At 38.6% G+C, this 24,631-nt stretch overlaps 1 protein-coding gene across 3 annotated transcripts in view; it reads left to right on the forward strand.

Moving 5' to 3' along the window:
• Window positions 1-24,631, forward strand: part of LOC6037046 (putative ferric-chelate reductase 1 homolog) — a 65,440-nt gene that overhangs the window by 39,839 nt on the left and 970 nt on the right. For 2 of the 3 annotated variants that reach the window (XM_038262336.1, XM_038262337.1), the window contains exons 3-8: window positions 16,042-16,654; window positions 16,714-16,867; window positions 16,929-17,234; window positions 17,300-17,526; window positions 17,586-17,942; window positions 24,490-24,624. In XM_038262336.1, the coding sequence (XP_038118264.1) occupies window positions 16,049-16,654; window positions 16,714-16,867; window positions 16,929-17,234; window positions 17,300-17,526; window positions 17,586-17,942; window positions 24,490-24,624 (1,785 nt within the window). In that variant the 5' untranslated portion in view covers window positions 16,042-16,048. The remainder of the gene's footprint in view (window positions 1-16,041; window positions 16,655-16,713; window positions 16,868-16,928; window positions 17,235-17,299; window positions 17,527-17,585; window positions 17,943-24,489; window positions 24,625-24,631) is intronic. The other variant, XM_038262338.1, reaches the window with a different exon arrangement.

A 24,631-nucleotide genomic window follows, 5' to 3' on the forward strand; every position in this document is an offset into this window, starting at 1 on the left:
CACGTGGAAATAACTGGGAAAGTTCAAGCTCTGTTACTGTCAGGAGGTCAGAACTTGTTATTAAAACACCCAGATTAGCTGTTATAATAACAAAAAATAAAAACAAAGATTTGTTCGAAAAATAATTCATTCTTTTATCAAAAGTTATTACAATAAAATTCGATAACAGAGAAAAAAACTGTTCCCCCCTAATTATAAAATTTTATTATTATTATTTGCTTCCAACTAAAAATTACATATTTTCAATGATGAATAAAATCAGTAAACATTGGCTGTTAACTTTGTATAACATTTGAAAAACTGTAAAATTTAACAGAAACCAAGCAAAGTATCCAAGTGAGCAAATAACCAATATGTTTGAAAGTTCTTGCGATAAAATAATATTAAAATATTTTCTTATGAACAACATTTTCAAAAAAACTGCTTCATAAAAATAAAACAGTTTTTTTGAGACAAACCAACAAACCAACCAGAATATTTCAATTAAACCCGAGCAGACGGAAATAACTTGAAAATAACATTTTTTGAAATTTGAAATTAATTGGCCAATAACATTTTGTTTGTTCGGCGTTATGAATTTTTGTGTTATTGGATTGTTATTGTAATAACAGACTAATAACATTTTTAATTATTCTTCGAACAAATCTTTTTCCGATCATCCCAATAACAGTTGGAGATTTTCTTCCATAACAAAATATGTTATTCCAAAGTTGTTTTGGCTTTCAACCAATATCAGACCAATAACAAATTTTGATGACATAAACTGTTATTAAACTCTTATGCAAAAACGGATTTTCAAGATCACTTTCTGTTATTTTAACAGTATTTGTTATTGAAATTGCATTAATTTTGTTATCAGCGTCTGCCCGGGAAATAATCAACTTTGAAGTTTATCAATTGAAAAAAAGTTATAGTATAAAGACCACATTTCATGGCCAAATAAATGTCCTTGATAAAATTGGTCAAGGTTTTCCCATAGTTCTGGCTAAATTTAGCAAAATAAAAAATAATAACAAATTTGGTTATGGAAAATTGGCCATAATTTTTCCATAGCTAATTTAAATGTCAAAAATAAAAAATAATAACAAATTAGGTAAAAAAAGATTGTTTTTTTGAAAGTTGGAATATCAATCATGGAGGGTGCGTTTTTCTTATTCTGTGCCATCGGTTTGAGTCGGTGACATAATTTGGCCTTGGGGTGTTTTGTCACCAGTTTGGATCCTACTTGCAAGACGAGGTCAAGTGGCAGTGTTTAGGTGCAGAGGAGGTGGTAATAATTAATGATCCCGCTACTCGTTGACAGTTGTGTGGGCACCATTGTGGTGGTAAAGAGGGAGCTTGGGTGACGGGGTTTTTTTGTTTGCATTGGTCATTGGCATAGGTTGGAGAAAACACATTTTTATGTGTTTAATAGTCTTATTTCTCCCTAATTTCCCTAAATAAACACATTATTTGCAAAACTTTGACTATTGGAATCTGAATCGAACGACAATATGCTGATCAGCCAACATTAGGTAGAACCCGATGGAAATAAATGCTTATTCCTAGTTTCATAAAGATCATAAAGATTATTAATCATTTGAGGCATCATATTAATTTTGTATGGGTTAGGTAGTTGCTCCTAATCTATTCAATTGAAAATAGTTCAATTTCCTAGTTCCCACGATAGAAGCTACAATTTAAACAAGATGATGTTTACTTCTCAAAACAACCGTAATGCTACATTTAATCAACTTCCACACCATCGAAAATCTGTCGATAACTCCATTGCGTATGCATAATCGTAAATTATAAACAGGAATAATTGCCATCCTCAATTGCTGGACGCTGATTCCAATCTGAGTTCGCTCCCTGCCCCCTGCCAAGTTCCTGCCATGTAGGTCAAAATAATTCGATTTCCATCGATTTCCCCAAAGCGAACAATATCAATTATCGGCCATGATTTGTGTTCTCCCCCTGAAACCCCCTAAATCGGTTGGGGGCCACAGTTGTCGGAAAGCTAATATTTCCGCTGGCTCCCCGAAAACTAATGCCATATTTTATGCGGTTCTCCCTTTTTTGCCGGCTCCCCCCATCCCTAATTGTATACACGAAATCGACCGACCGCTCTCTGTGGCTATGATTCCGGCACCTGGCCGTATGCAGCACGGCTTTGACCCTTCTCGAATAAAGTGGAATTATAACGCACTTCCGACCCCGAACCAGTTCATGAACTGTTGTACTAGTGCCAGTATAGCTGTGACTCTGCATCAATCAATGTCGCGCATTTGTTCGCAATTTAAGGTCGCTTCCTGGTGACTGCAAGCGACGAACTCTCTGGCGATGACGACGACGATTGATGGCTTTAGTGTTGCTGTCTAGTCTAGTGAGTTGTCGACAAACAGTGCTATCTTCGTCGAGGTGATGGCGGCGGCGTGGTCAAATAGCCGCCTTTGGCCATTAGACAACGCGCCGCGCCGACTCATGTGCTAAAAGATCATTATCTGCAGGTCCTCGCAGGGTAGTAAGTACCGGTAGCGCGGACGCAACTAGGAGAGACTGGGGTTTATTGGTGGGTTAGTCTTCAGAGAAGTTAAAAATCTTGCTGGTATAAATTATTTGCTTGATTACAGTTCGAAGATTGTAATCTGGTAACTGTAGATTCTGACCGAATGCGACCAATCTCTCCTATGTCCACTTTTCAGCGCCGAGTCGTCACATCCAACCATCACTAATCTTAACAGCAATCATAACAGTTCCGCCAGCCACTGGCTGCAGAACCAAGCTAGAGGACACCATGTCCAATACCGGACTAGCCCAAAGCCTCGTCGTCTCATCGCAAACTCCCCCCTTTTTTACGACTCACCGCGCGGTGTTAATGACAAACCTTTGAAGCTTTGATATCAATCCGACACGAAGCTCAGCTTTAATCTTGGCTTGTGCTCAGTGTGTTTATGAGCTTTTGCTGCATATCGACCGGATGGCATCTCTTCAAAGGCCGTCCGTCGCGTCTCCGTTGTCGATGCGATGGGACAAATAAGTTCACGTACTGTGCATAAAGCGAACGCGCGCGCGTTTCCCCTTTTTTGAAACAGATTTTCAGGTTGATGAGTTGATTTGGAAATGAGTGCGTTCCAAAGGGACGACAGCCATGGTTATTGTCCTGGAGGGAAAATTAGCTTCAGCAGGGTTCGGACTATTTGCGTGCTGTCACGTTTGGAGGCAATTTGCGTTAGAGAGAAATTTTTGGGTGAAAGTTGTTGTCCTCATGACTTTTGAAACTTTTTATTGTGTTCTTAATATTAAAACTAAGAGTTCATAAAATTTTCACTAGCCTTGATCACTACATCCTGTACCCGGACTCTTGAATTTTGCAAAATCAGATGTTTTAAAATAGCTAGTTTGAGATGTTTCATCAACACAGCAAATAAAGTAGTAATCCAGCTGCGAGTAAAAGGCCTGGGTGTAAAATAAATTTTGCATTGTTTTATGAAATTCTGTGTGATATTACACTCTGAAATATGTAGCCCATCAGTATGGGAAACCTACTTGACCGAAATGTGAACCTCACGTAAACTTTTATCCTTTCCATTTCTCGGTCTGATGGCCGAGCGAGCTAAGGCGCCAGTCCTTACTGTAAGTTCTGGGTTTGAGTCCCGTCGGTTGCAACTTTTTTTGTGTTTACAAACATTGTACATGCAGCGTGTAATATTAGGTGTCTTTTTTACGAAGGTGAAGTGCATGATTTTACCATCGATTTTTTTGCTGTGAATTTGAGTATGTCTAAAGTAAAACAACAATTTTATAAAAGAGTTTGACTTAGAGTCCAGTGATTCACTGCGCATTGTCCCGTCTGGTTTGATTGAATTTGGTTGAAAAAGTTCCGAGATAAAATTACGAATGTTTATGGAGATCGAAACGAAACTATTGGCACTACGCCCCCCGGGGCATGGCCTTCCTCTAACGTGGGATTTCTGCTCCAGCGCCTCTGACGAGACAGGAGAAACCGGGACCGACGTTTTTACTTCACCATCCGATAGAAGCTCAGTGGATAAGGCGGGAATCGAACCCGCGTCTCATAGCATCATCGGGATCGGCAGCCGAAGCCGCTACCCCTGCGCCACGAGACCCCCTTTATGGAGATAAAATTGGCGAATTGTCACATTTACCGCAATTTTCAAGGTGTGTCAAGATAGCACGACAAGATTGAAACTACTTTCATATGATAAGTGTTTTCATTTTATATCTCAGAATTGAAATCGAATTTTGGGGCTCTGAGAAGGTCAAAAGCTGAGGCATTGAGGGCTGAACAAAATGGCGTTCTTAAGTTAATTAAGCCTAAAATGCACGTGTGACAATACAGCACGACAGTGACGACTTGTAAGACTTATTTTAATGTGAGTAAGACTACCACTTTCTCTATTATAAACATCCTGGCTTCGATACTTTAGTCAATCCACCAGGCAACCAGGCGTCGAACAAATTGATTTATTGATCTCAATCTCAATGACATAAAAATGCATCATAATTTCGGGCATGATACGTGTGCGTGTGCGAATCGCGGTCTATTGCCGTTTGGCAGGCAACGGAAAGCCGCACTTGGTCCAAAAGTGAGTGGAACTGTTGGAATTTATGTCTCGTCGTGACGGAACGTTTGAAGCGTGCGAGAGCCTTGACTTCCACCTATCGTCGCACATTGGCTGGCGGACTGCCTGTTGTTGCACACCTGAACGCAGAAAATAGCAATAAATATTAATAAACAAACAATCACACTTATGCGTAGGAGGGTGTAGCTTATTTGTGGAAAAAAATATTTGTTGAAAAAAATGAATGCAACATAAGATTCACTTTAAAAAAAGGAAAAACATACTACAAACTTTAACTATGAAGAAAAATGCAACAATCAGAACTAATGGCAGCTAATCCCCCCTAAACCAATGCCGGACGCGTGATGTATGTTTATCGGCCTCAGAAGTGTTGGGTGGCAATGGAGAGGAAAAGATAGTGCCGCGATGATGCTCTTGAAATCGAGAGATCTACCCTCGCGTAAACAACGCGTATTATGCTTTCGGATGGTCCGTGGGAATCTTCCCATTGCCAGTCACGCAACGCGCGTCTAAAGCTCCACTAAACTGTTGACTGCAGTTGTGGGGGCTTATCAGAGTGTATCTTTATGAAGCTTTGGCAGTTCTGGAAGATTTTTTCTGTAGTGGAATAAATTGCAGATGAGAAGACAGTTCAAGCAACTGAGATATTACTGCAAAGTTAAAGACAATGCTCGAACTTAATTCTAAACATCGTTAATTAGTTTTTTTAAGCAAGAACAATCACAAAACAGACAAGTTGTAAAAAATCCTTGGAAAAAATTATTCGTTACGCCTTTTTACGCTTCATCAATTTTTAAAAAAATGTTATCTTTGAATTGAAACATAATTTCAAATATTTCTCAAAAACTGTTAAGGTAGCTCATTATTGAAGTAGAACAAATACACGCTCCAAATAAAATAACCCAATGCGTCATCCTAAACGGCACGTGCAAAACCACAAGACCTTTGACCTCATCATCTTGAAAGTCTTATGAGGGTGTTGAACACAGAGCTGGCGTAGAGACAATATCCAGCTCGTCTTGCCGGAAAACGCGAAGAAAGTTTTATGTGGGACCGAACGTCCCTGGACCATGTGCCACTTGTAGCTTTTCCTATGACCTCTAGAGGAGGACTCCACCCCCGGAATGACCATGGGTTCGGAGGAATCGTTGTCGTCATTTGGCTCAAATTGCTGCCATGCTGCTTCTGACACTGTTTATATCGTCATTGAAGCGTGCCCTTTTCCACAGCGACGTTGCGTGTTCTGAGCGTTGGAGACGGTTGCTGTTGCTGCTGGAGAACTCGGTGTGGTGACCGATGTCAAGTGCGGCGGTCACCACGTGCACCGTCACGAACCTATCGCCTGGGCTAGATCTTTGGTTGTACAGGGTATCAACTCAATTTTAAGCAGAAAAATCTAATGAAAACTAATTTTTCGCCGGTTTCATAACCCCATACTTTTTCAGTTTTCAACTTCAACGCAAGTAGTCACCCTGAAAAAACCCACCCCATGAACTCATTGCGGCATAAGAGGTTGTCCCATAGAGGTGCACACCACAACATCACCAACCACAACTACATTCCAAGACATGTGTGTGGCTGTGTGCAGGGTAGCGATAATGCTTTTGGCGGCTGTCTATTTGCTCTAATGGGTGGAAAATGACGTGCGGTGGTCTAAACCAGCCAGAATAAATAGAGGTCACATTCTACAACTCCATACACTTGCTTGCTGCAGCGGCGATGGGTTTGTGGCTTTTAGTTGATTAAATATCGTTTTGCAATTAACGCGCTCCTCCGCCGCGGCTGTTGCCGGTGTGTGTGTGTGTGTGTGTGTTCTACGGAAACGACAACGGGTTAATTAATAATTTAGTCGACATTTAATTTATTTATAAACGCTTGAAGGTTGGAAAACGCTTCCAACAATTGGTCTGAGAATGTCGGGCACTGTGTTTATGGGACGTCCCATACATTGATTACTGGAAGCTGATTCTAACTGATTCTTTACTGAACCCTGTACTTTCTATTTTTTATACGAATAACTTAACTTCTCTTGTTTGTTTTATGTTATTTTTATAAGCTTTAATCTTGTATAGTTTTTTTATCGGTAGTATAATTTCTGTTCTACAACCTTCAATCATCATCTTTTACTTATTTATTGCTTTCCAGCTAATGTTTCGATTTTTTGAGTGTTTTTCATTTTGATGTTAGCTTCTGAGACATAACCAAAATTACCACACTTTTTGTCATAAAAAGTAGTAGAATTTTAACTTAATTTGATTGTATTGCGGATTTCAGAGATTTTGCAACTATCGTGAAAGTTATAAAAAGCTTGCAAGGATGGGTTTGATAATTTGGGAATATAAAGACAATAATTTGCTTGAAATTAAAGATGGGTAATTCTCTACCAACTCACACGAAATCGGGAAAAGTTGCCCCGACCCCTCTTCGATTTGCGTGAAACTTTGTCCTAAGGGGTAACTTTTGTCCCTGAACACGAATCCGAGGTCCGTTTTTTGATATCTCGTGACGGAGGGGCGGTACGACCCCTTCCATTTTTGAACATGCGAAAAAAGAGGTGTTTTTCAATAATTTGCAGCCTGAAACGGTGATGAGATAGAAATTTGGTGTCAAAGGGACTTTTATGTAAAATTAGACGCCTGGTTTGATGACGTACTCAGAATTCCGAAAAAACGTATTTTTCATCGAAAAAAACACTAAAAAAGTTTTAAAAATTCTCCCATTTTCCGTTACTCGACTGTAAAAAAATTTGGAACATGTCATTTTATGGGAAATTTAATGTACTTTTCGAATCTACATTGACCCAGAAGAGTCATTTTTTCATTTTGAACAAAATTTTTCATTTTAAAATTTCATGTTTTTTCTAATTTTACGAAAAAAAAGTTTTGAAAAAGTTGGTCGTCATCGATCATGACCGTTCATGGTCATGAGCGACAGACACGGACGACGAAACAAAGAGAAACGCAAAAAGTAACTTTTTCAAAACTTTTTTTCTTAAAATCGCGATAACTCGTGATGTTTATAAGCAAACCCTTTATGTCTATATATCAATTTTTTTGTAATTGTCTTTGTAGAACATTGTTACAAAATGAAAAATTTGTTCTAAATGAAAAAAATGACCCTTCTGGGTCAATGTCGATTCGAAAAGTACATTAAATTTCCCATAAAATGACATGTTCCAAAATTTTTTACAGTTTAGTAACGGAAAATGGGAGATTTTTTAAAACTTTTTTAGTGTTTTTTTCGATGAAAAACACGTTTTTTTTCGGAATTCTGAGTACGCCATCAAATCGGGCGTCTAATTTTACATAAAAGTCCCTTTAACACCAAATTTCTATCTCACCACCGTTTCAGGCTGCAAATTATTGAAAAACACCTCTTTTTTCGCATGTTCAAAAATGAAAGGGGTCGTACTGCCCCTCCGTCACGAGATATCAAAAAACGGACCTCGGATTGGTGATCAGGGACAAAAGTTACCCCTTAGGACAAAGTTTCACGCAAATCGAAGAGGGGTCGGGGCAACTGCTGTGTGAGTTGTGCAGAGAATTACCCAGATAGAAAACAGCAAATGTTAAATGAGGTAAGTAACATTGCAAATTTGTTTTGTTAATAAACGTACTGCTTATTTTTTGACAACTTTTTTTAACTGAAGTGCTTGTGATCGAAATTCCTAAAGGAAACTGGTTGAAAACAGCAAAATATAAATCAAAAGGTAAACAAAAAAAAATCATAAAAATCACAAAAAAGGTTAACGATGAAATGCTTCAGATCAGGCCACAAATTTCAAACCATGCGACCTATCTTTGAATGGGTAATCAAGAGATCTTTCCAAAGAGTCTAAAACATTTTGACAACCCTTTCAAAAGTTAGAAGAACTTTAGTGTTTTTATTACACTGTTTTTAGGCCGGATCTCAGATATTTTGATAATGTAAGTGAGCAATTCTCTACCAAAACCGGAAATGGTTTTTATTTGTATTTTTTGATTTGGCTCAAGCTTTGTGGGGGCCTTCCCTATGTCCAAATAAGCTATTTTATGTCATTGGTTCACCCATACAAGTCTCCATACAATTTTGGCTGCTGTCCATACAAAAATGGTATGTAAATATTCAAACATCTATAACTTTTGAGTGAATTTTCTGATCAATTTGGTGTCTTCGGCAAAGTTGTAGGTATTGTTAAGGACTTGAGGACATATTAAATGGTTGTAATATTCAATGTTTGGCCCTTTTAAAAAGCTAGTCTTTATTTAAAATTTTTCAAAATGTTTTTTTTAAAAGATTGGAAAAATTCACGAATGTTTCATGTATTAACATTGAAAATCGGACCATTAGTTGCTGAGATGATGACATTAGAAAATGGTGGGTTGTTTTGGTAAGACTTAAAAACTTAAATTTTCGTGTTTCAATCTTTCTGGTTTTGGCGAGCAGTTTTGTCGAAAAAGAAAAACAGGCCTCAAAATAAAGGCCGAAACGTCGGTGAAGTAGAGAAAATCTGTTTTTCTTTTTCGACAAGACTGCTCTCCAAAACCAGAAAGATTAAAAAATAATCAGTCGTTGCGAACCCGGATTTTCGTGTTTCTTTTTCTTAAAACGGCTCTATCTCAGCAACCCGAGGTCCAATCTTCAATGTCTCTTAGACAATTTTATAGCAAATTTTCTGAATTTTTTAAATAAAATTGTTTGAGAAATGGTCACTCATGGTCAAAATTTTTAAAAATCGAAAAACTGCAAATATTTCGCTAAAATCAAACTTTCGGTGGCTATATCTTGAAAACGGAGCTCTTTATCAAAAAATCTGTATAGTACTTTTCGATTGCAAATTCAATTTTGCATTTAAAAATAACATCAAATTTGTTTTTGCATGAAACTTCGATTTTTTCCAAAAATCACTATTTTTTCAAAAATTCATAACTCGGCGGCAGATTTTTTGACCATGTTTCTCTATAGCTCAAAAGTTGCGGATTTTTGTCCCCTAAAACATATCAAAAAATCCCGAAAATCAAAAAATACTTATTTTGAGAAATTGAGTTTTAGTGAAAAAAAAGATGATTAAAAAATCTGCAATTTTTTTTTCCGTGTACCTATTTTTTTCTCAATAGTCCTCAACAATACCTACAACTTTGCCGAAGACACCAAATTGATCAGAAAATTCACTCAAAAGTTATAGCTGTTTGAATATTTACATACCATTTTTGTATTGACAGCAGATAAAATTGTATGGAGACTTGTATGGGTGAACCAATGACACAAAATAGCTTATTTGGTCATAGGGAAGGCCCCCACAAAGCTTGAGCCAAACCAAAAAATACAAAAAATAAAAATGGTCGAAATCGGCCGATTTCGTAGAGAGTTGCTCAAGTGTTATTTATAGGTACACTTTTGTTTGAGGCAGTGTACTTTATTCACTTTATGAATGCGAGGAATGCATCAACCACCTGAAGGTGGATTAGGTAACGTTTTTTCAATATCGACTACGGAAGAGTCCACAATATATCGATTTCAAAATTTGAATCTTTTGAGTGAATTTAAAACTGTTGTATCTAATCTGATTGTACAGTATGTAAAAAAAGTATTTACACCCCTTGGGCACAATGCACATTTTGTGATGAAACATGTAAACAATTTAATGTTGACATAAACCTAGTACTACGTTTTGTTCAGAAACTCATGCCGAACATTTTGCTGCAAAAAGCTCATGAAAATATGTTTTCTATAAAAAGTTATATAACAAATACTATTACAAAAATAAAAAAGGTACAAAAAAAGTTTGTACACTTTTCGAAAAATTAACATAAATAAAGTTATTTGTTGACAAATCACCATAAATCCAGTCTCCCAACTCCAAATAGTTATCCTTGACTGATTAAAAAAATAATTTGGATTGAATATAAAGTTTACTAATTACTTAGTATAAAAGTTTATATAACTCTGGAAATTCTAAATAAAACTTATCTAAACTTAATTTTGCAAACTTTCAATTTAACTAAATGTCAATATATTACCATAGAATTGCTAAATAAACATTTTGGAGTGGGTATAACACCGTTTTGGGGGTCTTTGTATCGCTAGAATAGATTTTTCGTTGGAATTTCGTACCAACCCGGAATTACGTCGTCGGAAAATCCGCCGGCATTCGAACCGGTCCACAATTAACAAGTCAACCCATGTGGCATCGGAAAGGGCATAAAATTTCCGATCTTTTGATACCCATACATCTAGGTTTTCTATAAAACCCACGATTTTAAATACCTAGGTAAAAACGTTGTTATGGTTTTGTTTGAGCAATCTGCCAAAAATGTATGGAATTTCGTAATTTTTGTTCTCGTGGATCAAACTTACTTTTTTCTCAGGTATTTAAAAACGTGGGTTTTATAGAAAACCTAGATGTATGGGTATCAAAAGATCGGAAATTTAATGCCCTTTCCGATTCCACATAGGTTAACTTGTGAATTGTGGACCGGTTCGGATGCCGGCGGATTTTTCGACGACGTAATTCCGGGTTGGTACGAAATTCCAACGAAAAATCTATTCTAGCGATACAAAGACCCCCAAAACGGTGTTATACCCACTCCAAAATGTTTATTTAGCAATTCTATGGTAATATATTGACATTTAGTTAAATTGAAAGTTTGCAAAATTAAGTTTAGATAAGTTTTATATAGAATTTCCAGAGTTATATAAACTTGTATACTAAGTAATTAGTAAACTTTATATTCAATCCAAATTATTTTTTTAATCAGTCAAGGATGCCTATTTGGAGTTGGGAGACTGGATTTATGGTGATTTGTCAACAAATAACTTTATTTATGTTGATTTTTCGAAAGGTGTACAAACTTTTTTTGCACCTTTTTATTTTGTAATAGTATTTTTATATAACTTTTATAGAAAACATCTTTTCATGAGCTTTTTGCAGCAAAATGTTCGGCATGAGTTTCTGAACAAAACGTAGTACTAGGTTTATGTCAACATTAAATTGTTTACATGTTTCATCACAAAATGTGCATAGTGCCCAAGGGGTGTAAATACTTTTTTTACATACTGTATATATCAATTGAGAATGAATGATTATTATCTCAAAACAAGAGAAGTATTTTTTTGAGGTGAACTAAAATAATTTTCAATAGGGGAGTCACCACTCAAGGTGACGAAACAAAAAATATGTCAAAAGAATACAACTATAATCCAAAATTTGTCAACCAACCTTATGTCATGACGATTATTATGGTACCTCTTGGTCTACCATTTCGAATTAACCTTCTCTGGTTGCGAACCAACCAGCCAAAATTACCGTATCTAATTTGGTTCGGCTTGGCTCAAGATCATCGGCCGTCGCGTAATGAACGCCTGAGGAAAGCTTGAAGCTGCCAAGTTGTGGTACACAAATATAATAGCCGACTGACCTTGGTCGATCACAACAGGCCTTTCTCTTAATGGATTGTTTTACTTCTTCGTGAAATAATTGAAAAACAATAATTTTAACTGACTTAAATTTTGCCTTGATATAAAGTGTAAACTAACAGGATATTGTTACCAAATAAATTGCAATTACAATCGAATAAATCAGTAAACATTTAAAAAATTTGATTTGTGCGTTCAAAACCTGTTATACAAAAATAGGATTTGTTCGCATTGAAAATATCCCTTAAAGATATGATAGAAACCTCAAACCACAGACACAGATATGAACATTTCCTAAGAAATTGAAAAAGGTTTATTCATCCGAGATGTTCTTTTTCTATTAACTCTATGGTGCAGTTAAAAAATTTTTGTTGGTGTAAACAAAATTAGGTGGTGCAATATTACCAAACCAGAAGTAACTGGTTTTCGAGATGATATATCACGTTTTTAGCCATAATAGATCGTTCCCATTTTAAAAACATTGTTTTTACTCTGTATATGAGAAATTTGAATCAAACTCACCTTGCATCTAAATCATGCATTAATTACCCGCGGTAACTTTTCCCCTCTTTCACGAAACTCAGCTAGAATTCTTTACCTATTTTGCTGGAGAAACTCACCGAAGCTTGAAACGAATACAGTTAGGGGTGGCAGCAAACTAGAACAACCACAAAGTGCTAAATTATTCCTCCGTCCTTGACCTAAATTAGAATTTCATTTTCTTGACCGCCGTCACGGCGTCCTTTACCATTGCTTTGAGTTCGTCGCTAATGACGAATCAGGCAAAGTCAGAACATAAATGTTGGTCCAGCAAAGGTGGCGCCTAAAACAGGTCGAAAAAGATGAAAACGAAACTATAGCTTTAAGTCTGCTCGAATTTGAAGGAAAACATAAAACTATTTGTTTTCATCTTTTTTTTCGGGGAGGTGGCTTCTCGGTCCAGTGATTCCTTTTGGCAACATTCGCTTCCGCGGGCCACTTCCCCGCGGACACTTTGCAGCAGGTCATCGTCGAAATAATTCAACCTGAAGAGGCAACAGCTGCTGCTGTGCTACCGGTAGTATTTGTGCCAATTTTTAATGCCACTTCACTTCAGGTCAGCTTCTTCCTCTATTGAGGCTCTCTGATGTTAGAGGGGTCGTTAAAATATTACGTTACGTTCACGTTGGATTAATTTGAAACTATTTCGAGCTTTACGGTACATTTTCCATATGTAACGTGCTACGTACGATGTGGACGGCCCATTTCGAGTACTGCCTGGTGAGCGTCCATTTAATTTATGTGGCCACACTGGCTAATTGGTGAACTATGTCTGTTGTCTGTGGATGGTTTTGTTTTTGGTCAAATCGGAGACTTTCGAACTTTTGGCGGGTCGGTGACTCGTGATCGGTCAGTGGTGGAACTAAGTTCGCAGAGGGAAGAGGTTTGAGCGTTCAGTGTTGTGTAGTGTTTTTTTGGTTTGGTTTAGTTTAAAAGGTACAATCAGGTGAATACCTGTTCGTGGGAAATAATTTGACCCGGTGTGCCCTTTACGGGGATTGATTGAAAAATTAATAATTTATGGTGTACAGGTGCAACAATGTTGTGATTCGACAAACTTGCTGTTGAGAATCATTAAAGTTTGAAGTAAATCATTGGCATTTTACGGCATTTTCAGTTGGTTATCTCTAAAAATTGGCTTTGCTTCCAACTACATTCTACAAAACCACCATATTTATTTTTTGAAAACTAGTTCTTTTCGGGGCTTGGTTTCCGGTTTGCTATCGCACTCAAAGGTACCTGGCTTAGAAACAAACAACTAAATATCGGAGTCAGGTTTTTGGGCATATTTTTTTGCTGTATCTTTTACAACCTTCACTTTGGCGACTGTCGTTCGTTCGTTAGCCAAATTATGATCCGCTTGGTGGCTCATTTATGGTCCTTAAATCAGATTATTGCCAACGATTGGATTCCAATGTGATTGCATCATTTTTAAGTAGTTTGAAGGTTGAAATTTGGTGCTCGAAGCATTAATAATCTTAAAACAAGGGAACTCAAGTTGGTTGTAGAGCAAAAGTTTTTTGAAAATTCGAAAAATAAATTTAGGTGGAAAGGTAGTAATGGGTTAATTTTGTCAAGTCATGGTAATGCATGGTAGTAATAGAGCAATTCTCTACGAAATCGGTCTTTTTTCTTCAATTTTAATTTTTGTATTTTTTAATCCGACTGAAACTTTTTTGGTGCCTTCGGTATGCCCAAAGAAGCCATTTTGCATCATTAGTTTGTCCATATAATTTTCCATACAAATTCGGCAGCTGTCCATACAAAAATGATGTATGAAAATTCAAAAATCTGTATCTTTTGAAGGAATTTTTGATCGATTTGGTGTCTTCGGCAAAGTTGTAGGTATGGATACGGACTACACTGGAAAAATAATACACGGTAAAAAAATTTGGTGATTTTTTTATTTAACTTTTTATCACTAAAACTTGATTTACAAAAAAACACTATTTTTAATTTTTTTATTTTTTGATATGTTTTAGAAGACATAAAATGCCAACTTTTCAGAAATTTCCAGGTTGTGCAAAAATCACTGACCGAGTTATGAATTTTTAATCAATATTGATTTTTCAAAAATCGAAATTTTGGTCGTAAAAATTTTCAACTTCATTTTTCGATGTAAAATCAAATTTGCAATCAAAAGTACTTTACTGAAATTTTGATAAAGTGCACCGTTTTCAAGTTATAGCCATATTTAAGTGACTTTTTGAAAATAGTCGCAGTTTTCATTTTTAAATTAGTGCACATGTTTGCCCAGTTTTGAAAAAATATTTTTGAAAAGCTGAGAAAATTCTCTATATTTTGCTTATTCGGACTATGTTGATACGACCTTTAGTTGCTGAGATATTGCAATGCAAAGGTTTAAAAACAGGAAAATTGATGTTTTCTAAGTTTCACCCAAACAACCCACCATTTTCTATCGTCAATATCTCAGCAACTAATGGTCCGATTTTCAATGTTTATATATGAAACAATTGTGAAATTTTCCGATCTTTTCGAAAAAAATATTTTTGGAATTTTCAAATCAAGACAAACATTTTAAAAGGGTGTAATATTGAATGTTTGGCCTTTGTGAAATGTTAGTCTTGATTTGAAAATTCCAAAAATATTTTTTTCGAAGAGATCGGAAAATTTCACAAATGTTTCATATATTAACATTGAAAATCGGACCATTAGTTGCTGAGATATTGACGATAGAAAATGGTGGGTTGTTTGGGTGAAACTTAGAAAACATCAATTTTCCTGTTTTTAAACCTTTGCATTGCAATATCTCAGCAACTAAAGGTCGTATCAACAAAGTCCAAATAAGCAAAATATAGAGAATTTTCTCAGCTTTTCAAAAATATTTTTTCAAAACTGGGCAAACATGTGCACTAATTTAAAAATGAAAACTGCGACTATTTTCAAAAAGTCACTTAAATATGGCTATAACTTGAAAACGGTGCACTTTATCAAAATTTCAGTAAAGTACTTTTGCAAATTTGATTTTACATCGAAAAATGAAGTTGAAAAATTTTACGACAAAATTTCGATTTTTGAAAAATCAATATTGATTAAAAATTCATAACTCGGTCAGTATTTTGCACAACCTGGAAATTTCTGAAAAGTTGGCATTTTATGCCTTCTAAAACATATCAAAAATAAAAAAATTAAAAATAGTGTTTTTGTAAATCAAGTTTTAGTGATAAAAGTTAAATAAAAATAACCAAATTTTTTACCGTGTATTATTTTTTCAGTGTAGTCCGTATCCATACCTACAACTTTGCCGAAGACACCAAATCGATCAAAAATTCCTTCAAAAGATACAGATTTTTGAATTTTCATACATCATTTTTGTATGGACAGCTGCCGAATTTGTATGGAAAATTATATGGACAAACTAATGATGCAAAATGGCTTCTTTGGGCATACCGAAGGCACCAAAAAAGTTTCAGTCGGATTAAAAAATACAAAAAAAATCGAATGACCGAAATCCTAGAGAACTGCTCAATAGTCGTATGTCTTCTCTCTTCCATTTCAGACTCACCATGCGCTCCTTGCTGAGCGTAGTGGCGGTGGTGCTAGGCGTGCTAATTAGTCCGTCCCGCACGCTGCCAAATGGTGCCCCGGAGAGCGTTTGTGACACGATGCTGCCCAAGCACGGCAACAACATCCCCCCGCTGACGACGGCGTCCCCGTTCCGGATAACACCGGGCACGTCCGTCATCGGCAGCGGTCAGCAGCTGCAGGTGGAAATTGAATCCTTCCCGACCAACGTGGTGTACAAGGGCTTCATGATCCAGGCCCGGAACCGGTACCCACCGTACCAGGTGCTGGGACGCTTTGAGCAGACCGACGAAGGTGCCATCAAGCTGATCAACTGTGGTGGTCAGGACAGTACCGCTACCCACACGAACACCCAAACGAAAAAGGACCTCGCCCTGGAGTGGGTCGCTCCGGACAACTTTGTGGGTGAAATCGTGTTCAACGGCACGATCGCTCAGGATTATGCCCAGTTTTGGGTGGGGATCGAATCGACGCCGGTGAAGGTCGTGGCCAGCGGACAGCCACCGTCGGTGGTGGGAATTTCAACGACGAGAAGGGTACCAACGACCACGACTGTGCCGCCGTACGTGGCGCCCACTGCTGTGAAGGTAAGATCGTCCGGTCTGATCATGATTGATTAAGTTCTAACTGAGTTCCCTTTTTTCAGGGCGAAACCGTCGATCCGATCTACCAGGGCTGTGGCGACACTAAGGGGTGCTTCGGGTTTCCGGAAGGTTGCGTTGAGACTCGTAATTGTCGTGCTGTTGTTGCTACTGTTGTACAGGGCGAGCGGTACATCTTTGAAATGAAGTCTGGCTACAGTAAGTAATCTGCAACTTATATGTAGATAAAAAATAACTAAACATTTTCTTAATTTTTCAGATCGCCCAGCCTACATCGCCGTGGGCCTGTCCACCGATGGCAAAATGGGTGACGATTCGGTTATCGAGTGCGTTCCGGAACAGGGCACCGTCAATGCGTACGCATCGTGGACCTTCTCCGGACCGTACGGCGTGTCCCGCCAGGGCATTGCGCAGAACTTTATCAAACTGGTGCAGCAGTCCTACGTGGATGGTGTGATTCACTGCACCGTCGAGCGAGACGCCGTGACGACCGTGAAGGGACAGCGATTCGATCTGATCAACGAGAAGTATCACCTGTTGCTGGCGACGGGATCTTCTGCTGATTGTGAGTCCGCTAAGGGCGCTCGTAAGACTTGAACTAGATTAAAAGTGTGTTGTCAATACTTTTAGCTACCCACGTGTCTTATCACGACATTGGCCGTCACGTGACCGGAGTTCCGCTAGCATTGGCCGAGGTTGGACCTGTTCAGGGTAACTCTAAGCTGTTCCTTCGGTTACACGGTGCCTTCATGTTGACCGCTTGGATCGGAACGGCTTCGCTGGGAATTTTGCTGGCGCGCTACTTCCGTCAGACCTGGGTCGGCAGCCAACTTTGCGGAAAGGATCAGTGGTTTGCTGTAGGTCATGACAAAGCATTCAATCACCAAAGATTAACACACTCTCTCAATTTCAACAGTGGCACAGGTTCCTGATGGTGCTTACGTGGCTGCTGACGATGGCCGGATTCGTGATCATCTTTGTCGAAATTGGAGGCTGGTCCCAGGTGGACAATCCGCACGCCATTCTCGGTGTGGTGACGACGGTGCTGTGCTTCCTTCAGCCGATCGGGGCGTACTTCCGGCCACATCCCGGTACCAAGCGGCGCCCGCTGTTCAACTGGCTGCACTGGCTGGGTGGCAATCTGGCTCACATCATTGCCATCGTGGCCATTTTCTTCGCCGTGAAGCTGCAGAAGGCCGAGCTGCCCGAGTGGCTGGACTTTATTCTGGTCGCGTTCGTGGCGTTCCACGTGTTTATGCATTTGATCTTCTCCGTAAGTTGTGCGGTGTTGGGTGGTTTTGGGAAGTTCTTAGTATTATATTAGTATTATATTTTACAAAAGAGGGTTCAACTTTGAGGTTAATGTCGAGGATCTAGGATCTAGATCTTACTTCTCTTATAATTTGGCAAAAAAAAAGGTTTCATGGACAAAATTTCAAAATAGGAAATCAAATTGTTTAAGTTTCACCAATGTTATAGTTACAAAACTCGACATTTTTAAAGTTGATGTCAATAAACGCCACAGTTTCATCAAGGTATGAAAGATTTGGGCTCCCTAAACACGCTCCAATTAACAGAATTAAATTTTAGTGGATTCCCTGCCAATAAATAAAATTATAAATTTGGGAGCAAATTCTATGAAATTATCTTAACCAACCATGTGCACCCACGTTTATTTATGGGGGTAGCAAAAATTAAGGGGTACGCATAGTTGCTTATATGAGGGAACGCATGGTTGTTTAACATGATTTCATAGGTTTTATACCCAAATTTACAATTTTATTTATTTGCAAAGAATTCACTAAAATTGAAATCTGTTGATTGGAGCGTGTTCATGGAGCCCAAATCTATCATACCTTGACGAAACGGAGGCGTTTACTGACATCAACTTCAAAAATGTCGAGTTGTGTTATGCATGGTGTTTGTATGTACGTAAATTGTTTTGAAAGTTGTTTTTAAACAATTTAAAAATCAGTTTTGGCACGGAGTTCACACACACTACCAAACGTTTGTGTTGATAGTGTGCGTGAGCGCCGTGTCTTTGACCAACCAACGGGGTACAAACTAAGAAAGTGTCAAACGAAAAAGTGACCAACCACCGGGGGTTGAGTGTATTTTGTAAGAAAAGTTTTAACCCGTAAAGACCCGGGACGTTTTGTGTTTAGTAAAATCGATGTAGCTCAGCCAATTTTCAACCGATTTGAGTGTTTCAAGTTGCAAAATCAAGGGGATTAGTTGCGCCATCTTTTAAGAGATGACCCATCCCCCCTGACCCCTCCCCCCTTTAAGGGGAGGCAAAACTAGCTGTCTCTGAGTCCAAAATCGAGAATAATCTGTTGTAAAAAATTGGGAAACCCATAAATTTCAACCAATTTTGCTCTTTTAACACTTCTGAGTCACACAGATCAACTTCCGGTCACGTAGAACCAATACCGGATGTTCCGGATACCGGTTCTGGAAGTTCTCGGAGCTAGGCAGAACTTGGTCATAAATCTGATTGAAACATCATTGTAATCCTCAATATTTACAGCAAATATGATAACAAAAGTATCATTGTTGCCAAAAACCTAATCTGCTCACAGTATGGCCACCCCGGATGTTCCGGATACCGGTTCCCGCGGAGCCATTTTTCAAAATCATTCAAAATGGTCAAGTGACACTTCAAACATCGTGGAATCAGAAAGATATTTACTCTACAACTTATTTCTAGTGTCCTCGACAAGATCCTGTCCAAATATGGTCACTCCGGATGTTCCGGATACCGGTTCCCATGGGGCCATTATTCAAAACCACTCAAAATGGTCAAGCGACACTTCAAACATCTTGAAATTAGCCAGATATTTGTATTATAACTCTTGTCAAGTACCCTCGACAAGATCCTGTCAAAGTATGGTCACCCCGGATGTTCCGGATACCGGTTCCCGTGGGGCCATTGTTCAAAACCACTCAAAATGGTCAAGCGACACTTCAAACATCGTGGAATCAGAAATATATTTACTCTACAACTTATTTCTAGTGTCCTCGACAAGATCCTGTCAAAGTATGGTCACCCCGGATGTTCCGGATACCGGTTCCCATGGGGCCACTTTTCAGAACCACTCGAAAAGTCAAGCGACACTTCAAACATCTTGAAATTAGCCAGATAACTCTTGTCAAGTACCCTCGACAATATCCTGTCAAAGTATGGCCGCCCCGGATGTTCCGGATACCGGTTCCCGTGGGGCCATTTTTCAAAATTATTCAAAATGGTCAAGTGACACTTCAAACATCGTGGAATCAGAAAGATATTTACTCTACAACTAATTTCTAACCTAACCTAGAAGTTAGGTCGTTAGTTTAGTTCAGGTGTAGCAGTCGTCTCCCTGGGAGAATAACCTGGCTTGGTAGAGTCGCTGGTCGGCAGTTGGACTCACAATTTCAAAAGTCGTCAGTTCAAATCCCGTTTAGATGGGAGCTTAGGTGTAAAAATAGGTTTGGATTGCCTCACCATTCAAGCCTTCGGATACCTAGTTTCGAGTAGGAATCTCGCAATAGAAAACGCTTAGGCAATTCGGTAGAGCGAACAATTTGATTTGTTTTTTTATTCACTTTACAACTTATGCCAAGAACCCTAAAAAAAATCCAATCAAAATATGGCCACTCCAAATGTTCCGGATATTGGTTTCCATGGGACCGCTTTTCAGAAACCGGTATGTCCCGGATACCATTTCCCATGGGGCCATTTATCATAAATGAGTGGCTCATGTTCATGCTTCAAACATTTTGAAATTAGTCAAATATTTACTTTATAACTCTTGTCAAATACTTTCACAAGATCCTGTCAAAGCATGGCTACACGGAAGGTTCCGTATACCGGTTCCTATGGGGACACTTTACAAAACCACTCATAATTGTCAAGCAACTAATCAAACATCGTGAAATGCTCCAGATATAATTGACAATTTGATATTTTTTATTTACTTTACAACTCTTGCCAGGTACCCTCGACAAGATCATTCCAAAATATGGCCACCCCGTATGTTTCGGAAACCGGTTCCTATGGGACCACTTTCCTGAACCACTCAAAATGACCAAGTGTCACTTCAAACAACATAGATTTAGACAGATATTTTCTTATACCGCTCAAAATGGCCGGGCGGCATTTCAAATATCTTGGAATTTGCCAGACAACAACTTCAGTCAAATGTGTTCGTGAACGGAATTCTAAATATGTGGAACCGGAACAACAGTTGCCATACTTTGACTCCAGTCTTGATGTGTTACAGTGCCGTATGACCATTTTGTGATTCTGAAAATGGCCCCCAGGAACCTGTATCCGGAATATCCGAAGTGGCCATACATTGACAGGATCTTGTCGAGGGTACTTGACAATTGTTAGAAAGCAAATATCTGGCTTATTTCAAGATGTTTGAAATGTCACTTAACTATTTCGAGTGGTATTGAAAAGTGGTTCCATGGGAACCGGTATCTGGTTATCTGGATCATTTCACGATGTATGATAAGTTGCTTGACAATTATTAGTAGTTTTGTAAAGTGTCCCCATAGGAACCGGTATACGGAACCGACCGGGTAGTCATACTTTGACAGGATCTTGTGAAAGTATTTGTCAAGAGTTATAAAGCAAATATTTGACTAATTTCAAGATGATTGAAGTATCGCATGACCATGAACCACTCATTTATGATAAATGGCCCCATGGGAAACGGTATCCGGGACATACTGGTTTCTGAAAAGTGTTCCATGGAAACCAATATCCGGAACATTCGGAGTGGCCATACTTTGACAGGATCTTGTCGCGGGCACTTAACAAGAGTTATAATGCTAAAATCTGGCTAATTCCATGATGTTTGAAGTGGTTCTGATAAGTGGTCTCATCGGAACCGGTTTCCGGAACATCGGGGGAGACCATATTTGGACAGGATCTTGTCGAGGATACTATAAATGAGTTGTAGAGTGAATATTTTTATGATTTCTCAATGTTTGAAGTGTTGCTTGACCATTTTGAGTGGTTTTGAACAATGGCCCCACGGGAACCGGTATCCGGAACATCCGGGGTGACCATACTTTGACAGGATCTTGTCGAGGGTACTTGACAAAAGTTATAATACAAATATCTGGCTAATTTCAAGATGTTTGAAGTGTCGCTTGATCATTTTGAGTGGTTTTGAACAATGGCCCCATGGGAACCGGTATCCGGAACATCCGGGGTGGCAATACTTTTACAGGATCTTGTCGAGAGTACTTTACAAGGGTTATAATGCTAATATCTGGCTAATTTCATGATTTTCGAAGTTTCGCTTGACTATTACGAGTGGTTCTGAAAAGTGGCCCCATGGGAACCGGTATCCGGAACATCCGGAGTGACAATATTTTGACAGGATCTTGTCGAGGACACTAGAAATTAGTTGTAGAGTAAATATATTTCTGATTCCACGATGTTTGAAGTGTCGCTTGACCATTTTGAATGATTTTGAAAAATGGTCCCACGGGAACCGGTATCCGGAACATCCGGAGTGGCCATACTTTGACAGGATCTTGTCGAGGGTACTTGACAAGAAATATAATACAAATATCTGGCTAATTTCAAGATGTTTGAAGTGTCGCTTGACCATTTTGAGTGGTTTTGAAAAATGGCCCCACGGGAACCGGTATCCGGAACATCCGGGGTGGCCATACTGTGAGCAGATTAGGTTTTTTGGCAACAATGGTAATTTTGTTATCATATTTGCTGTAAATATTGAGGATTACAATGATGTTTCAATCTGATTTATGACCAAGTTCTGCCTAGCTCCGAGAACTTCCAGAACCGGTATCCGGAACATCCGGTATTGGTTCTACGTGACCGGAAGTTGATCTGTGTGACTCAGAAGTGTTAAAAGAGCAAAATTGGTTGAAATTTATGGGTTTCCCAATTTTTTACAACAGATTATCCTCGATTTTGGACTCAGAGACAGCTAGTTTTGCCTCCCCTTAAAGGGGGGAGGGGTCAGGGGGGATGGGTCATCTCTTAAAAGATGGCGCAACTAATCCCCTTGATTTTGCAACTTGAAGCACTCAAATCGGTTGAAAATTGGCTGAGCTACATCGATTTTACTAAACACAAAACGTCCCGGGTCTTTACGGGTTAAAAGATAAAAAAAAATTGGATTTCCCGAAGGTTAAACATCAATTTGAGATGGTAATTCACTGATGTAAAATAATCGTGGTTCGGTTGGAAATCCTAGTCTTAAGAAGGTATTACACTATGACAAACAAACTCCCACTTTTTCGTGTTTGAAAGTTTGCTAAAATTGCTTGCAAAATGTATGCAGGCTGTCGCTCTTGCAAACAAATACAAGCAAACAAACATAGCAGACGAACTGTTTAACTGTCAAAAATTGTGAGTTTGTTAGTTGTAGTCTTCAGAATAACGCGCAGTTCGATTTTTTACGGTGTTTATGGTGAATAAGGGCGATTCGCTTCTCTTACATATTGCATGAAATTTCTGGGTTGTATGCACCAGCGACGAACCGCCCTAGTTCTCCATAATCTCTTTTTTGAGAAAAATAAATTGCGTGTGATTTTGGGGTGTGTGAATGAGTATATGCAGTAGGGTGGAATCGAAAATTGGTTTCTTCAGCAACACATTTTTTGGGTTCCTTTTAGGGTCCCAAAAAACCTCCCAAAATTTGGGAGCGATTGGTTAAGCCCACGATTGGCACAAAGCGAAAGAAATTTTTATGGAAATTACTATGGGGAAACTTGCATTTTCACATTTTTGAAATTAAAAAATTCATGTTTTATTATTTTATGAAACTAACACCGTAGAAGTATAGCCCTCGATGTCCTTAACAACTTTCTCGAAGACAGTATGGTGCTAGCTTGCTTATAACAAAAGTTACAGAGCGTTCAAGAGAGTCATTTCGGAATACTCGGTAAAAATCATACCTTTTGCCAACACTGCCAAGTCAAGTGGAAACTTTCTTGAACTATAATATATTTGAGGAATTTGGGTAAAATTTAACTAAATAATGTCTTCTGAACATTTCTTCATAACGTTTTTACGTAAGGCTCTTCAAATCTAAGATCAATCGTGTTTATTTAGTATTTCATGGTTACTTCGGCAATGTTGGCAGAAAATGCGAGTTTTACTGATTATTTCAACACACTAATTTTGAAAACTCTGTATCTTTTTTGTGACGCACTTTAGCACCATACTGTCTTCGGAAGAGTTGTTCAGGACATTCAGGGCTATACTTCTATGGTGTTAGTTTCACAAAATATTAAAACATGAATTTTGTATTTTCAAAAATGAGAAAATGCAAGTTTCTCCATAGTAATTTCCATACAAATTTTATTCGCTTTGCGCCAATCGTGGGCTTAACCAATCGCTCCCAACTTTGGGAGGTTGTTTGGAACCCTATAAGGGACCCAAAAAATGTGTTGCTGATAGGATTTTAATCATTTTAAATTTTTCCATATAAACAGATTCCACCCTAATGTGCAGTTACTTGATCTTTGTACCCACATTATCAATCAAATTAGTGTTTCAACCCCTTTTTCAGTTTTGAGTTTAGAATGTTCAACATATTTTTCTTACGTGTGCCTTCTCCGAACTAATAAGCGTTTATGAATTGTAAAGTTGTCTTGATTAACCTACTGGAGCTCTAAGTCTCGTCGTTTTGTAAATATATATGCGACGCACCCCTCAACTGGACCGTGGGCACCTGAACAAAGTTTGCACCTAACCGCCGGGTGACACTCCTTCCTCTTTTCCTGTACTAACTCGGGGGGGTTCCCGCTGTAATCTGCGAACAGACACTTCCAACCGCCCTAATTAGATTTTCTCCTGGATCCAGATCGGTGGCTGCGTCAGCGAACGACGCAACAGTCAGCGCGTGACGTCCTTCCCGATGGCAGATATGACTCCATCTCGGAACTCGATGAGTTCGGGCGACCGCAAGCAGGACGCTGCCGTGAGTA

Source organism: Culex quinquefasciatus, chromosome 3 (genome assembly GCF_015732765.1).
Source record: "Culex quinquefasciatus strain JHB chromosome 3, VPISU_Cqui_1.0_pri_paternal, whole genome shotgun sequence".
Classification (NCBI taxonomy): domain Eukaryota; kingdom Metazoa; phylum Arthropoda; class Insecta; order Diptera; family Culicidae; genus Culex; species Culex quinquefasciatus.